Below are 17,758 nucleotides of genomic sequence, written 5' to 3'. Positions count from 1 at the left end.
CTTGATACAGATAAACTTCATCAGTTGGTGGGCCAATGCTACAAGCCAGGACTTCAAATGTTCAAAATGTTTTGGAAATCATCGTCATGGACGGAAATCACCTGACATAACCACTGCCCTATTAATGTCACAACATACATAGTTCACAAAATCCCTTTACGAGGTCACAGTCATGATATTCCGATCACAACAGGTTACTGCAACAACCCCATCACACCCAGAGACCGAAGTATCAGATAACGATCAAGTCACAAAGTTCAACGCTGATATGCTTTTACCAACATTTCTTGATCCAGTACGAAAAAGATCAACAAAAAAGAATCAATTGAAAGGAATTCATTGATCGAAATAGAAAAAAAGAGAAACATTACAAGTACATCATCGCTCCAGATCAATGGAAATATGTCACACAAATGGCATGGCACAAAACGTCTGTGTAAGCTTAAGAAGATGGCGGGGAGAGGCATAAAAATAAACAACAGGCACATCAAAGTCGGTGACATTGTCACTTATTCCCATACCCCGAATCGCTCTCACGGAAAAACATACCAGTCCCAGAGGAAACAGTCACGGATGGAAGTGGGCCAAAGAGAATTAGGCGTGGGGTCAGGATATCACTGTGAACTGACACCACATCACGATGGATTTCACAATGCTCAAGGTCAAGTTCAAATGTGAATGCCGAATAACCATCAGTCGAGGAGTAACACTGGCGGCGTTGATAAATATGTAACAGACACGACATATATTGCAAAAAGGAGCTTACCCTATACCTAATTATCAAGCTATGCAGATCAAGGGGTGGTAATTAGAGTGATTTCCAGCACAAGTGATTTTACGACAGAACTGTCCATTGTACACAGCGCCAAGTTTCATATCAAGTCGCAAATATAGTTGCACCCAGAATGTAATGAAGCATCAAAATCACAGAACACCAAGACAGCCAAATCAGAAAACCATATTTGGCCAGGGCAAAACTTTTCATATTTCAACAAATTCTCACGAGAGGGGCGTGAATTTTACAGACGGTTTTTCACAGCAATCAATTCACGATGACAATAATTATTAGATTATCCTTTGATTTAGAACGAATAATCCACAATGCATGATGTGAAGGCCCAGGAAAGTACGAAGCATATTCCACATTGCCTCTTACACGTTTACACCACGGCACAGCGAAATATCACAGATGGCGCATCGTAATATGGTGTTAAAGCAATGAACAACATAAATCGTGCATAAATCACTCTTTTCGCACCCTACTGAAACAAAGTTATACGATGGCACATATTTTATTCATACGTCACAACACAAGTCATGGATTACTCTATGCCGTCAGCAGGCATGCAATTACAGGCTTTGAATACAATTATGGGAACTCCGGGCTAATGCTTAGTGCAAGGAAGTTTACAAAAATGGGCCGGGGAGAAAAATAGGATTACTGCAGCGTTGAATTATTCAACGCCAGCGTGGTAAAAAGCATCTCGAAATGGACGACTGCTCCTCGTTACAAATGGCGAGTGGAATCCGTTAGCACGGATCATTTTTACAACCGTTGGGATTCCGCGCGGACTCCCAAGAAATAACAAAATCAATTTGTGCATCGGTACACTTGTCACGCAGAAATATCCGCGACGGTACGCTCATCTCGTAGTTGTGTTTCTCGTTCCAGTCAAGCAATATCTCTTATCGCCTGGCGGTGTTGAACGTGGAGCCGTGAGCTTGCAGAAGCTGTAACGAGACCATGATTACGACTACAGCAAAAAAAAACGTGATAACCAGAGGTGGTCAGCAACGAAATAGACTACTTTTACTCCTGATAAGTGTCAGGCCAATATTTTATGGTTCATATCAATATGAATACATTATTCAAATGTAAGTTGGTTTGGCCTGCTGGCACTCTTCAGTAGCTAGTAGTATAAGTAGTTGCGTCATTAGACTACATTCACTCCCATTTCAACAATCCTGCGTTTCGCACTTTGGAATTAGAGAAGCCGAAAGTAGTTCTGGATAAGTTTGCATCGCTTTTACTGGTGGAATTGAAGAACCGCATGAAAATAGCCCCTGTATCATCGCAACTGAATATATTTCAAAAAATTGTATCTGCGTATGTGAAGTAACCACCACTGATTAACCGCCAAAAGTATGCGAACCTTGGTCCAAATCTGCTTTTCGGAACTGCGCAGTTTATAGACCTTTCACTCTCTAGTTCCCCTTAAAGCAGTTTTGAAATGTCTTGGAACTTGCTGCTTCTACTTTTACACGAGTAGCAACGCTGATTAGTTTTATCACCACTGGTGGCAACACACACAACTCGAGTATGTTCTTAGGCGAGCATTATGAAACAACGCAAGATTAACTAGACACAGACAATCGAATCACGTCGAACCTTCGCTTTGAAAGACTGCTCCACGTTTGAGTTTTTGGAATTGTTGGACAGCTCCCTCGAAACCACGCACAGAAACTCGGCTTGATCTTCATTGCTGTAATTGTACTGAGAGCCCACGCTGACGGCCTGCAAGCGCGCGGTTTTCGATATAATCGGAGCAAAAATCACGAAAGATTTGCGCTATGCGTGTGCCGCATACCTGCTCAAATTTCCAACCGTCCGAAAGTTGCGAAATCATGTGAGTCAGTTCGTTTTCGGAACACTGAATAACTCTGTACACATATTTGAGCTGCGGCTGTAACAAATAAGTGGGATTTAGAACTATAAAATTATGTTCACGATTCACAAACGTCCAGCCAATATCAAGCAAATCATATTACAGCGTTATTAGAAAGACATGTAGTTTAATTGAAATGTCCGTGAAAGGATACATATATGCATCAAGCATTCCCCGTATGCTCATAGACTCGGCTACACAACATCCAAATTACATATTTCGAATAAATAAGATAAATTCATTACTTGGGAAACTTTCAAGTCCCTGTCCATCATTCGTTCTTTAATGAGACGGATTAGGTCTGCGATGTTGTAGAATTCCGCCTCTTCCAACACGCCTGGAATAGCATAATCAATAGCTGGTTTAATCATTCCCTATTCAATGCGAGAATGGAGATCAGATTGACTAAATCTCAAGTTCACGTTTATGAATACGGTAACTAACAAATTCAAGGACATGCATTGTTCTGTTTCAAAAGAAACGAATAAAGGTAATTATGACCCAGTTTACCGACTGGATACCAATACCCAATTACCCATCCTTGGCATTGCGTGGTTACTGGCTACATGGTTAACGGGAAGAAGAAAATGGTAGGATCAATTTATTTTTTCAACATATGGAGTGTTTTTCAATATTATTCGCATTATTATCCAAGCGAATTCTCAAATAATGCATATTTCTGTGTCACACTCACAAAGAAAAGTAGCATTGATGGATGTACTCATTGATAAATTGAAATGGATAGTCTAGAGTCCACAGCAAGAAGATACAAAGAGAAGCCTGACTAATAACAATGGAGAAGTATGAATAACACAAATCGCGACAATTGAAAAAAATACCACATATGATGCTACTAACAGAGCAGTGATCAATCCAGCACATTTCGTAGCAATATATCGAATGATTGAGTCACAGCACCAGACCATCAGAAAACTAAATTCCACAGAATGAAGTCGGGTGGGGAACACAGCTAGTATGGACTATGACAAAACCACACTTTCACAACATTCTTCAAAACTCGTCATGTGAGCTTGAACAGAATTTAATTACTCATATTGCCAGCTTTCCTGGCTGTACACAGTAAACAAGCCTCCAGGGCGTGCAGGTTTCTCTGATGTTCAACAGCCACAGAAAGTAGATTATAATTACATCCCAATCACCAAAGTTGTAAACACAGGAAAACACAGGTTCTCTACTGTGTCATAAACATTTGAAGGAGAATGTGGTCATCCCTTTAATCATGTTATAAACATTTAAAAGAGAATGGCCATATAGGTACAGGAGATAATCTATGGAATTAAAAGACATGACAACTTAATTAATTTCTACTGTCTGTAACAGTGACCCTTCTTCTTGTCAAGTACTACGCTCCATTTTTGTAACTGTTGCAATACTACTTCTGTTTTGCAAGATCAATCACTTCCAGCATAAATAACTACAAATAGGGAAGATTGTAGCTTGTAAGGTTGAATATCGAATCATATGTGCTAAAAACGGAAAGCGAACCAGTGGCAGTAGAACAGATATCAATGGCCTTTCAAGTCAAAATGGATAAATGATCCATTCTCTTGACAAACCATACGGAAAAAAAGATGAGTACGTAACAACTGCAACAATAAAAATGAGTAAAAATCAAGTCACATCTCAGGACAAAAAATCTTGACCAATAAAAACGTAATTCACCTTCTTCCTCGAGATCTTTATTGATCACCAGCTTACCATGCCTTAAATAATTTAAAACGGGTCCAAAATATTCAGGATCGCGGTCAATTAGATACGCTCCCGTTTCATCCTGAAATGGTAAATATCACACTATGAAAACTGCTGAAAAGGAATGGGTTGGCCCATATGCATTTGCACATGTGTATCAGATCGACTAAAAATGTATTTCACTTACATATTAAAATGTGCATTAAAAGAGTGAATACTACAAATCACCATAGCTTATCCCACGAAGACACACGATATCATCGAATTGATTGTTTGCATAGCATCTATTAATGCAAGATAGTAGACAGACGAAGGGAATTACGCATCGGTCTAGTAATTTGTACCGATGCATTTACTTCGACCGTTGACAGAATGAACATTGATAACAATTATCAGCTTCTCGACAGGACAGAGCATAGGAATTTCCACCATGGGTATCTTGAGAATCAAAATTAGAAATCAAACCAATTCATTCAAGTTGGACTTATGGCCAGAACCACAACAGCTGCAAATCAAGTCTACAGGTTACGAAATATAGCAATCAGGACTCAATTATCACATTTCATCAGTTACCGACAAGTGATTGGTGATCTTAAACGAATCATAACTACATAGTCAGTCAGTCAGATGATCATCATTACACAAAATACCAGCCAATACTGTGAAATGGTAGGTGTTGATATTGACATATCGACAACATCACTGAGGGTGCACGCCGCCTATTCACATGTTCCAACTAGGCCCAGGTGGGTGTCTGATTGAAAGACTACTCCAAGTCATTTCGACACCCTCCAATCTTTTCATTCAACCCAATCTTGCGGTGTGAAACGATAAAAAATTACATAATAAAAACTTAACCAGAAGCAGAACTCAATTTGCTACCAATTATAATAGAGAATTAGCCAATGGCCTGTGACACCAATTCATCCAAAAGGAGACATCCATCGAGGCTTCGTTCACTGACACTGTATTATCGTGCATTAAAACCCATGTGTGTCACAGATTCGAAAGTCCATACGGCAGCACATACCTTATCGGAATCAATATCGGGGTCTTCTTGACACAGTCTGTAGAGAAACGACTTGGGATATTTGCTCAGAGTTGAAAACGTAGTTACAAAGTGCTTCCCGCCTACATTGAGTCGAATCCATTTGCTCTTTGGTGCTTTTGCATATGAAATACTTCCATTAGAGGTGGCAGATACATCAAGATTTGAAGATGCGCCCTCTTCGGAGCGAGACACCGCCCCCTCTTCAAGGGGAGACGCACGGGTCGACTCTGTATCAGGTCCGCTACTGCATCCGGTATCCCGAGAATTCGAATCGCTATTACTCGCAGACATCATAAAAGCCTATGGCAGTCTGCCCGAAAATAACAAATACTGGAAATGGAAGTATACAAAAAAATGATAGAAAGACAGCAGCAACAAAACTAACCCAAAATTCCGATTTAGGCCGGACGGGTTCAAAGTAATCAATACCAAGATTTCACTACTGTGACATTACAAAACTGTTTAAGATAACATAACATAGCGTGCAAGATCTTGTTATTGAGGTCTGTCGTTAGGATATCTTTAAAATCTAAACCCATTGCCATTAATATTTCACGATATAGTAAAAGCTAGGATACAAGAGAGTTCTAACAGGTTCACACTGGTTCCGTTATTATAGCCATAGCCATGGATATCACACAGATTATGAAAGAAAGCATTATGATATTTTTCCTGTTGTAGGAGGTAAGATAATCATTGATCATAGACTTAAAGTATAACTTTACCTTGCTTTAATATGCAGAGTGCAGACCCTGATTTTGATATCAATTATCCTACAGTAGCTTACAGCTTAGGTAAATCTATGCCACCCTATCAAATTGCTGTCTACACAATGGCTTTACAACATCTTGCTCTCTGGAAAAAGTTTACAGACACCATACCAACTCTAAACTATGTCAACAGTATCTTGTAAACATCAGTATTAGCAGGCTATATACTATAAATCATCAGTGACAGATTTAGGTTTATGTCAAGTATAGCTGTAACTGAGTAGGCCACATGAGCACAATTTATAAGTCAATAGAATCTGAAATTAAAGTGTATTGAACATTGTATTAAAATTTCCAATATTAACCTACTATTCTTTTATCAATGGCCGACACCTGGTTATGGACAATCGACATATGTTGTAATCTATGGCGAGCTTTTGAGCAGAAATGGTAGCGACGGCTACCCAGCAATGATAAAGGTCCATGAAGACAGATGCCTATGACATGGTTAGGCGGAGATTTTATTCACAAGTTTGAATAAGCAGAATAAGGTCATTTCTTGATCGCACAACTCTATTCAATATCATTTACTGCAATTTGAGATTTGTCAAGACCCAAATTTATCACTACACATTTACACTTGTGTTTAGTATTATATCATCTTCCTGGTCATGGCCAGGTCATTTTCTGTTCAGCACTGATGGATTACAGATCTTACCGATCATATCTCGCAAAATGAGCAAACAAAACACAATTGCTTGGCGATCACAGTGCTCGGATTCAGTTGTCAAAAAAAAATCTGCAGTATTTCCATCACCTAATTCACAAGTCTTCAAAAACTAAACTCACTCAAATCCATTTCTATATAATAGCACAGCAAGCCCCACTGAACAAGTTAATTGCGAATGCAAGAGAGTGAAATTACACACTGTCTGGATATCTAATGTCAATAACTGGAATCATTGAATTGAATGAAGCCAAATAGAGCATTCAAATTCCAATGATGTCACAAGCATGAGATATCTGAACCTTGTCATCAGACACTCTGCAATCTACGCAATGCAATTATATTAGCTCAAGCGTATGATTACCACAAATTGACCCAAGCTTATAATAACAGCAGCCCGTTGAGCTGCAGCACTGATACAAGAACAGAACATAAATGGAAACTCAGTTCAACTATTTATAGACGCATATCATTACGCCAATTACTGTCTGCATCCTCAGTGATGCAAAGAAAAACAGTTCGTGATCAGCGCAGACTATTTCAGTATGACAAGCTATTGGGCAGCTTTGAAATAACACATCCGTCTATATTCCTCTTTCAACAAATGCACTCACTGATTAAGATGCATTCATGAATTAATAGCAGTCATTAGTCCCAGTTGTTATATGCTAAGGAGTTACGCAGTTCCATACTGATCTTAATTCAGGCGTTGATTGCTAAGCAATCGTGATTCCATGGCAAAGTTAGGGTGTACGATTCCATGCAGTCATTTAAATCAGTTGATCGAATTGCACGCTACAAATTACTAGATTAGGCGGGTAATCATTCAATATTTAATGCAGATTAGATTTCACCACTCCGCCTGAATGATTGAGCATATCAACGGCACCATGAAATGACCGTCATCCATCATGATAACACTTTTACTACAACCTCACAGGAAATGCTGATATAATCTTACAGCATATGGGCACTGCCGTTATTCAAATATACTTGTAGCGGAATTTCAGTTCAATTCGCAGCTACTGGATTTTCAACATAATTCTGTACGATATTGTAGGCTACTTATTCTCCAATTTATAATTCAATATTTTCGGACTCATCACAAATAAGTCAATTTTAAAATTCAACAGGAAGTATCCGCACTACTGAAACAAAAACAACAATCCATTAAGCTGCAGGCTTCAGCCCCAAGCAACATGTATTTAGAATGGCAGCCACTAAGCCATAAAGACAACCGTGCATGTTGTTATCGTAAAAACCTATCTATATATCAATAGCCTACCACAGCGCTATTCAACTATTATTGGCGCAAAGTTCCAGTAACAGAAGTTTGAAATATGCTTAGGTCCGTTATAACTAATAAAATAATCTACAGTCATTCAAATTTAATACGGTATAAGTGGTATAACCATATACAAAATCCGACAAAGCAGGATTAGCAAAAGCAAGGAGTATATTTGTGCTGTTTGTCACAGCTAATGTGTTAATTGGCGGTCTTCATTCTAAAGCGGTGAGAGTGAAGACAAGGTTCATACAGAAGCACTATCTATTCTTAATAAAGTTCACGATTGCAAAACCTGACTTGCAGCTGCAGATCCAAACATGGTTTGAATATGCACTGCTACTTTGCTTATCGAGCAGTAAAATTACTTTTTATCCATAAATTCAATGATATCCGGTTGAATTTTTGCTGCATGTACCCATATTTACGTGTTCTTCCCTTCAAACTGATAATCCTGTAATGTCTGTTACTTGAAAGGGGTTTTCAATGAAAATCAATAATTGTTTGTCAAGTGAAATTGCATTACAAAGTTGGTAACCACCTTTTCAACAAATTGGACATGTCTTGTACCAGAATCATCCTATCTTAACAATAATGAACTTGGTGCTGTTAAAAATACTAAAATGCTGAGAAAAATAAGGTGCAGATTCAACACTGGAAAGGTCCTCACTCTCCAGTCGAGTAGCTAGGCTATACCATATAGCTCTTCATTTCAGGAACTAAGTTGTGTGCAATATTAGCGGTCAAAATGGCCCAAAAGACTGCAATGCTAATTTTACTTATGTGCTCAATAGCCTATTTCATATCAAAGTCATACACACAAAGTGCTACGAGGCAGAATATCTTGAATAGAAATCTCTGTAAGCAGATCAGGTGGAGGCAGCCAACTATAGCTGCGCAATATCATGAATTCTTACCACTACAAGGACTAGATAAATATTACAATAGATTCATTTTCTGCAGCAATGGAAAGATACAAACAAGGAAAATGTATTATTTTTTCATAGAAAGGTTATGACAATATTTTAATACATACAACTTGAAGACAATGTCGTTAAGCGTATGCTGATTAGCGATTGTGATTAAAATGTGACGTCGCGAAACTGAATGACATCGAATGTCCGCAAATGTGTGCGTGCGTACCCTACATACGTATTTGATTTCCGCTAATACTTGAACATAACCATCAGAAGATGTGTGTCAAGGCTTGAGTTGGAAAAGAGGACAGGTTTGACTTGCGCAATCGCCGAGGTTACATAAGACGTGCTGATAAGCGCGCGTATGTAATTGTTCAGACAGATCAGGGACTCGCTAATTGACAGCACTTCAGGACTCGTCGACAAGCTTATCATACGCGTATAACCGTCAACACGAGGAGATTGCATAATCTTCATTTACATAATTATACACTTAGCTCTAACGAATTGATGCTATATTAGTAAATTCGGAAAAATCGAAACCCCTCCCTTATGTTTCAAAACCCACCCCTTACTTTTCGGCTAGCTACGCGCCTGGATAATAGTCATGCAAGCGGGTAAAGCTGCAAATGTCATAACTCCGATGATGACGCATTTGATGTGACTTCAGAAGGAAGAGATTACTATTTCTGTACATGCCAAGTTTCACATCGAGGGGTAGGATATAACCAATGAATCATAGGGTGTGGAATAGAAGTAGTGCTGGGATCAAGTCACTACCTTCCGAGTCACAAGTCATCTCGAGTCAAGTCAAGTCAATCGAATTTTGAAAGTGAATCAAGTCAAGTCACTCGATTTTTGGAGGTGACTCGAGACAAGTCGAGTCAGGTCAAGTCAAGTCATGAGTCAAGTCACATTTCAAGTAAAGTTGTCTTTTTGAATTACGGGGTACGATTAAACCATTGCATTCAACATTCATCTTAAATGGAGGACCGAATATAGAATTGAATACACATGCAAAACGGCGCTGTATAGCTCACGCATGCGTAGAATTGCGAAGCCAAGTAACTGCAAACCCTCCGTGTCCAATTATCCGTCAAAATAGAGAATACAGTACGAGACATGAGATAGTTAAAATGAAGTGATATGATGCACTACCTAACTACATAACATATCCAATAGGGTTGTCCAAAATTTGGAAAATCTCAAAAAGTCTCCGTGATTGTGTCTCATTCTATAGATTATTGATAACAAACAACAATTAGCCTGAAAGAAGCTTACAGGAAAGCCGTTAAGATTTCAGTCGAAGCGTTTGAAAGTAGCTGCTCAAGAATGGGCGTGCCACTGACCATAGAACGGCGAGAAGACTAGTAATCAAATAACCACGGTTCTTGATTGGCTAATCGGCTATGCTTCAATGACCACGGCAGCAGCAGCTTGCTGATCAGGTGTTCAAGAAGTCTGCTACCGGCGGGGATTCTGAGTGCGCATTGTTAGTAGTTTGGCAAGTGATGATTTAAGATTAATTCAGGACATGTTGAGGTACGAAATACATGATGAACAAACAACACCTGCTTCACAGAAGCTTTTACAGCATGACTGCTTCATTGTGAAGGAAACGGCTGAAGCCTACATGTCGTGTTTTCATCGAGAGAAAGCAAAGGCGCTTATGCAAGTGTTGAGCGAATTCACTGTTTCAGTACGGATCCACCATCAGTGAATACAAATATATAAAGCTTAACAATGACACTATACTTTGTGTGATCTTATTGGATCCAAGTTGTAGTATATAGTGAAGTATTGAAGGTTCTAGGGATCGACTGAATCGGCCGGTTATGCTTGGCAGTTATACTTACAGCAAATTGAATTCACTTATAAGAGTTGTGATGCTGCAGAAAAGAGGTTTAAGGTAAGCACAGGCTATGCTGGATGTGATATCCAAACTATGCTGGATACTATAGGCAGCATAGTCTGTGCTTTTCTTTACACCTCTTTTCTGCGGGATCAATAAGGACTTTGACATACCATATCCAGCACAGCCTGTGCGAGTGTGCGAACATTACCACCTCTTTTCTGCGTTATCATCAAGGACTTTAACAATCCCTACAAGTGCATTCAATTTGTTGTAAGCATCTGATAAGGGCCAAGCATAACCGGCTGATTCCGCCGATCCCTAGAGCATTCAAAACGTCACCTATATACTACAGATTCAGCCCAATAAGATCACACAACGTATAGTGTCATTGTTAAGCTTTATATATTTGTATTCACTGATGGTGGATCCGTACTGAAACGGTGAATTCGCTCAACACTTGCATAAGCGCCTTTGCTTTCTCTCGATGAAAACACGACATGTAGGCTTCAGCCGTTTCCTTCACAATGAAGCAGTCATGCCGTAAAAGCTTCTGTGAAGCAGGTGTTGTTTGTTCATCATGTATTTCGTACCTCAACATGTCCTGAATTAATCTTAAATCATCACCTGCCAAATTACTAACAATGCGCACTCAGAATCCCCGCCGGTAGCAGACTTCTTGAACACCTGATCAGCAAGCTGCTGCTGCCGTGGTCATTGAAGCATAGCCGATTAGCCAATCAAGAGCCGTGGTTATTTGATTACTAGTCTTCTCGCCGTTCTATGGTCAGTGGCACGCCCATTCTTGAGCAGCTACTTTCAAACGCTTCGACCGAAATCTTAACGGCTTTCCTGTAAGCTTCTTTCAGGCTAATTGTTGTTTTTTATCAATAATCTATAGAATGAGACACAATCACGGAGACTTTTTGAGATTTTCCAAATTTTGGACAACCCTAATATCCAACTAATATAAATTAAGCCTGCGCCAATGGTTGTCTTTTCTCGAGTAATAATATGAACTATTTTCGAATTCAATTTATATCATACAAGAGGTTTTGTTGAGGTGAGCACCGGGCACCAATTATCAGTCTATAGAACAGAGATAGATACTTTGCTGATATATTGCTTTCCTAAGAGTTAATGACAACGTACGCTGTAAATTCCAATCACTTCATTTGCGGTTAATTAATTTGTGAAAGAACAATGGAGGTTCAGTAAAACGCAAAATCATTGAATGAATGAAATTGGTCACTCTAATAGGTCACATTAGCGTATTGATAACAATCCGAACACATGAAACATATCGCGATTTTTATCGACACAGATTACTCAAGGATTTGAAAATGACCTCTCCATTTTTCCCCCAGTCACGAGTCAATCTACATTTTCGAAACGCAAATCAAGTCAAGTCAATTTCGCAAAGTGACTCGAGTCATCCCAACACCCTACTGGAATCTCGGTATGTTTTGCCGGATATAACAGGTGAGCAGCGATGATTCTCCAAGATGAAGTAATTTAATATTCTTTCTATATTTCGAACTTGGTTAACCTCATTTACTGGCGTTCACTGCTGAAGAGAGCCGGTCGAAAAGCTTCCAGTGGAATAAATAGAACAATATGAACGTATTGTTTGCTGCAAAATTAAAAACATAGTGACTCAACACACAACACTGATAAGAAAGTAGAGCAGACCTTGAAGTTCAGTCAGAAAATCTGGGCCATTCTTAGCATGCAATTGGAAAGTGTACACACATCAATGTGACTTTAGTGTGACATCATCCACTTATGGTATATGCTGCGTATATATGCGGGACACTGTAAAACCCGCAAAACTCGCAAAACCCGCAAAACTTGCAAAACTTGCAAAACCCGCAAAACTCGCAAAACCTGCAGAAGCAAGGTATATTTAGGTAACCGTGAGAGTCTTTTACAATATTGTCGCTGTATGGCCCCCAGACTGGAATCGATGGTTGTTTTCGACAACGTGTTGTGCGTGACAGACGGATTTCTCGCGTGATTGGAAAATTTCATCCGCATGATGGAAATATCTTTTGCTCCGATTCGATACTGAATTACTTAGTAAACGACACAACGTGCTAAAATAGACCTGGTATACGCCGGTCTATAGAGTTACGCCGTATATTCGCTGTTGCACGAATGCCACGCTTGCTTGCGTTCATTGTAAAGCGCAAACGCCTTATTCTGGATCTGGACTCTAGTATCGCTTTGTGACGTCAGCGTAATTCATTAATCGTCGTGATCAGATATAAATGCTCGCGTGACGTTGCGCGTGATATTGCCAGTTGCCAATGATTCCACTCTGGTATGGCCCCAAAAAATCATGGATTAGTTACGAAATTAAACTGCAGGTAACTTTACAGCAGGGTTTTGCGGGTGACTAGCAGGGTTTTGCGGGTGCTTAGCAGGGTTTTGCGGTTGTCTGGAAAGGCCAACCGCAAGACTCTCCTATCAACCGCAAAACTGTCCTATTATACAACCGCAGAGCTCTCCTATACAACTGCAAAAGTATGATAGACAACCGCAAAACCCAAGAAGTTAACTGTAAAACCTTTCCAGACAACCTAAAAACCCTGCTAAGTGCTAAGCACCCGAAAAACCCTGCTAGTCACCTGCAAAACCCTGTTGTATATAGTTACCTGCAGTTTAATTTCATAACTAATCCATTATATTTTGGGGCCATACAGCGACTAATATTGTAAAAAATTCTCACAGTTACCTAAATATACCTTGCTTTTGCAGGTTTTGCGGGTTTTGCGGGTTTTACAGTGTCCCTAATGCATATTATGCACAGTTAATCTAATCTGACATCCTATTATCATTGCTCACCAGCTTCAGCTATACCGGTCGGTATAGCATTTTCCCGCAAGTATCTTCGCAATCGATAAAGTTCAACCTAAATCAAGCAACGAAGAACAAGAAATCCAGAAGTGTATCGAACGAATAGCATATGGTCACCGCCATCACACATCATCCACAGACGAAAGCGAACTAAATTACACCCAACACCACTCGCAAGATGTACGTGGATATGCTGACACCTGGCTAATCGGTTTCACTCATTGTGATTAGGGATTACTGAGCGTCCGTGCCTAGATTACTAACCTACGATTAGTAATCTATAGCCTGAGTATAGAAATTAAACATGGAACGGCAACGACCGATTTTGCAGCTTCGTTCCGCTTCGCAGAGGCTGGAGAGGAGAGTGGTTTTGCGTAAGCGACTGTAGAATTTCTGGCAATCCAAAAGCTATCTTCCCGAGCCCAGAAATTATTGAATCTGGTCTTGATCGAAAGCTACTGTTGCACCGATTCCGAAAATATAAATTTAAATAATGATCAGGCACTGATCCACCTAGAATCTGTCCTCCAAATCTGAAATATCGACATTGTTCAGAACAATCGGGTAACCGCAACACAATGACCGTAACAATGACCCGTTGCGACTCTCCGATTGTTCAAACAATGCCGATATTTCGACTTTGAGGACGGATTCTAGGTGGATCAGTGCCTGATCATTATTTTAATTTATATTTTCGGAATCGGTGCAACAGTGGCTTTCGATCAAGACCATATTTAATAATTTCTGTGCTCGGGAAGATAGCTTTTGGATTGCCAGAAATCCTACAGTCGCTTACGCAAAACCACTCTCCACTCCAGCCTCGGCGGAGCGGAACGAAGTTGCAAAATCGGTCGTTGCCGTTCCATGTTTAATTTCTATAGCCTGAGCCTGTTCGATGAAGGGAATTTTTCTCCGGGGTCGGTGATCGACACCGTTGTCATTCTGGCAGCAAATGCTTCTCTCATGTTCTACTCGCCGTAATTCCGTGCTGAAATATTCATACAGAATAAAATGGCGTGGACAGTGAAATCATTTGGGTTGTGTCATCTCCTTCATTTGGTCAAAGGAAAGAAACTATTTAGACCAGGGGTGTCAAACTCAAATTGCGTCGCGGGCCGGATTCAAACCTTCAAATCGCTCGCGGGCCGGATCAGTCGATGTTTCCATTATAGCCTATCTCATGCCCTTGCTTTTCACTTGAATACTTTATTAAGCTTATATAGATAATTATAATAGTATATATCAGGCATACATTGCACCATAGATCATTATAATAGTATAATTAGGCCTACATTGTACCCCGGATCATAGTGGGTTTCATTCTATCAATCAGCAACACCCTTATTCGCGAACAATCGAAAAGGCAAATACGATGCTTGGCTGGTTGAATACAGTTTATGAACCTCTAAAACAGTGGCGCTTACGACGATATAAGTTGGCACTTGGCATATTCTTATGCTCACCGTGCTTCAGCCGTGATCTGGCATTAGCCCGGCGCATGGGTTGTGAGGAAAACATATTTAACTGTAGCCACATACGTTGGAATGCATTTTTTCTTATTAATATATCTCGCTTCTGGTTTCCAGTGTTGGGATGACTCGAGTCATGACTTGACTCGAGTCAGACTCGAGTCACCTTTTTCGAATGACTTGACTTGACTCGAGTCACTTTGCTAAAATGACTTGACTTGACTTGACTCGGCGTATCAGAAATATGGATTGACTCGTGACTCGGAGCAAAATTCACGAGTCAATTTCGAGTCATCAAATAATCGGTGTCGATAAAGATCACTGAATCTTGCATATGTTCGGATTGTTCGCAAAACGCTGGTGCAACCGTGAGCGCGACCAATCATTTAATGATCGTGCGTTTTACTGAGCCTCCATTGTTCCCTCACAAATAAATTGACCGCAAACGAAGTGATCGAAGCTTACAGCTTACGTTGTCGTAAACTAGTACAGTAAAGTAATTAATCTTTGTTTTTTACCTTAACCAAACCTCTTGTTTTATTGAAATTGAATTCGAATATAGTTTATATAGTCCTCAACCATTGGCACAGGCTCGAATTGTATCATATCGATTTGTAAATGGGTAATGTATTGCATCCTATCAATTCGTATCTATCCTCTATTTAGGCTGGTAACTATAAACTGTGGTCTAGCAGTTCTACGTATCTGTGAGCGATACAGCGTCTTCTTGCGTGAATATTAAACTCTACATTCGTTCATCGGTTAATTATCTGCAGAAATGGAAATGACTATAACTCGAGAGATAGCGTAAGCCTAATTGGAAAGGTCAACGAATTCGGACAGATACGCAATTGTTATCTCATAGATTGGGCCTGTCCTATTGAATCCAAAATATCAATCTAAAGAACTAAGAATAGCAGCCTCGGAAATTTGGTCTCGGTAGTCGGTACAGCATAAGAGATTTTGGCTTGGAACTGGAGACTGTAACACGACACATACGTTTTTATTACTGTCTTATAGGTCTGCTGCGAAATCGCCTTTGGAAAATATATTACCGAATAAATACGTGGATGAAAGCCTTAAACTTGGTACACTGTTACATGACATTATCGAGAAGTGGCCTCATGGCCCTTTTCGGTATGGTACACTGTCAAAATTAATGCCAACAGACCAACACCGAATTTTGCGTAAAATTTACTGAGGAATAGGCTGATCAAGTGATCAGCTGTTAGCGGCCATCGAAAACGAAATAACTATCGCGCTTGACAGGGGGTTGTAAGCAAATGGCTTGAAGGCCACAATTTCACGGTGAAATTGACATTGGAGAATATAATATCAAAGTAAATATTTGAATGCAAACTGAGAATGATATCATCATCTCTGTTAACGTTACCGCAGATACACCGGCTTTTGCGTGAAATCCGCAATGTGTTGTAGGCTAAAGTGTCAGATCGGAGCACATCTTTACCACACTCGACCTTGATAACGAAATTACTGCCCTAATCATTGAGTGTCAACCTTGAGACTTGGCACAGCGTTCGATACTAAAATCAAGACATACCGTGCAAAAGCTTATGACGGATCTAGGTAAGGAGCATCGTTAAAATCAATAGAGACCAATACCGGCTTTGCGTATAATCTGTTAGCGATAAATGACTAGTCAGCTCTCACTCGAATTAGGAAGCCAAATTACCACTAACACAGTTCAGTGACAAACTTAAAACTTGGTACAGCGTTCGATACTAACATTAAGACTTACCGTGCCAAATGTTATAACCGATCTCGGTATTGAACATCGTCAAAACCAATGGATACCAATACCGGCTTTTGAGTAAAATCTGTTTGCGATACATGACGGATCAGCACACACTCAACTTCGGAAACGGAATTACTACCCTAAACTTTAAGTAGAAACCCTGAAACTTGGGGCAGTGTTAAATACCACCATCACGACATGACAGAACAAGTTTCAAGAGTTTTCATGGTGTGAAACCCCATTAAAATCGACCTATACCAGCAAAGGTCGACTAAACGCAGATGACGGTAACAGAGTTCAGCTATAGATACGATTGTTACATCACACCTTAAGGGCACAGAGCTATCGTGCCCCGGTTGCTCGGTAATTTTATGAATAGGAGAGAGTAAATCACCGTTTCTTTATTGTGCGCGGCTTTGAGAGAATAGACAGTGAAAGCTTGTTATGAGCGCTACCGGGGCAAGCCCCGGCTAGGCATTCGCAAAGCGAAAACACAGAAGAGAATTCGATTTTCGCAGAGACTTCGCTATATATGGGCATTTACAAGCGAAAGGACAAGAAGTATACGATTTTCGCTGTGATTTCGGTTTATATAGATAGGTGTGCGTCTATAAATGGTGAAGAATTGTTATTGAACAGAATTTTAGGTGGGGCAATGCCCCAGTTGCCCTATAGGACGAGCCGCCACTGGCGATGAAGGTGACCAAAATCGCTTGTAAAAGTGCTTTTATGTATTAAACTATCATTTGGAATTAC

At 39.9% G+C, this 17,758-nt stretch overlaps 1 protein-coding gene across 1 annotated transcript; it reads right to left on the bottom strand.

The window, feature by feature from the left end:
• Positions 1–269: 269 nt before the first annotated feature.
• On the bottom strand, positions 270–5,757 carry LOC145459177 (BTB/POZ domain-containing protein KCTD5-like). The gene is made up of 6 exons (XM_080337809.1): positions 5,407–5,757; positions 4,350–4,458; positions 2,912–3,003; positions 2,589–2,684; positions 2,390–2,515; positions 270–1,731 (listed from the first exon to the last, which is right to left on the bottom strand). The coding sequence occupies exons 1-6, from the start codon at positions 5,719–5,721 to the stop codon at positions 1,687–1,689; spliced, it is 783 nt and encodes a 260-aa protein (XP_080193935.1). The 5' UTR covers positions 5,722–5,757; the 3' UTR covers positions 270–1,686.
• Between the last annotated feature and the right edge of the window lie 12,001 nt (positions 5,758–17,758).

The sequence above is a fragment of the Botryllus schlosseri genome, chromosome 16 (genome assembly GCF_051294905.1).
Source record: "Botryllus schlosseri isolate E-star chromosome 16, Bs_hap1, whole genome shotgun sequence".
NCBI lineage: Eukaryota > Metazoa > Chordata > Ascidiacea > Stolidobranchia > Styelidae > Botryllus > Botryllus schlosseri.
Note: the sequence above shows the minus strand (reverse complement) of the source record. Positions and strands in the feature narration are given on the sequence as shown.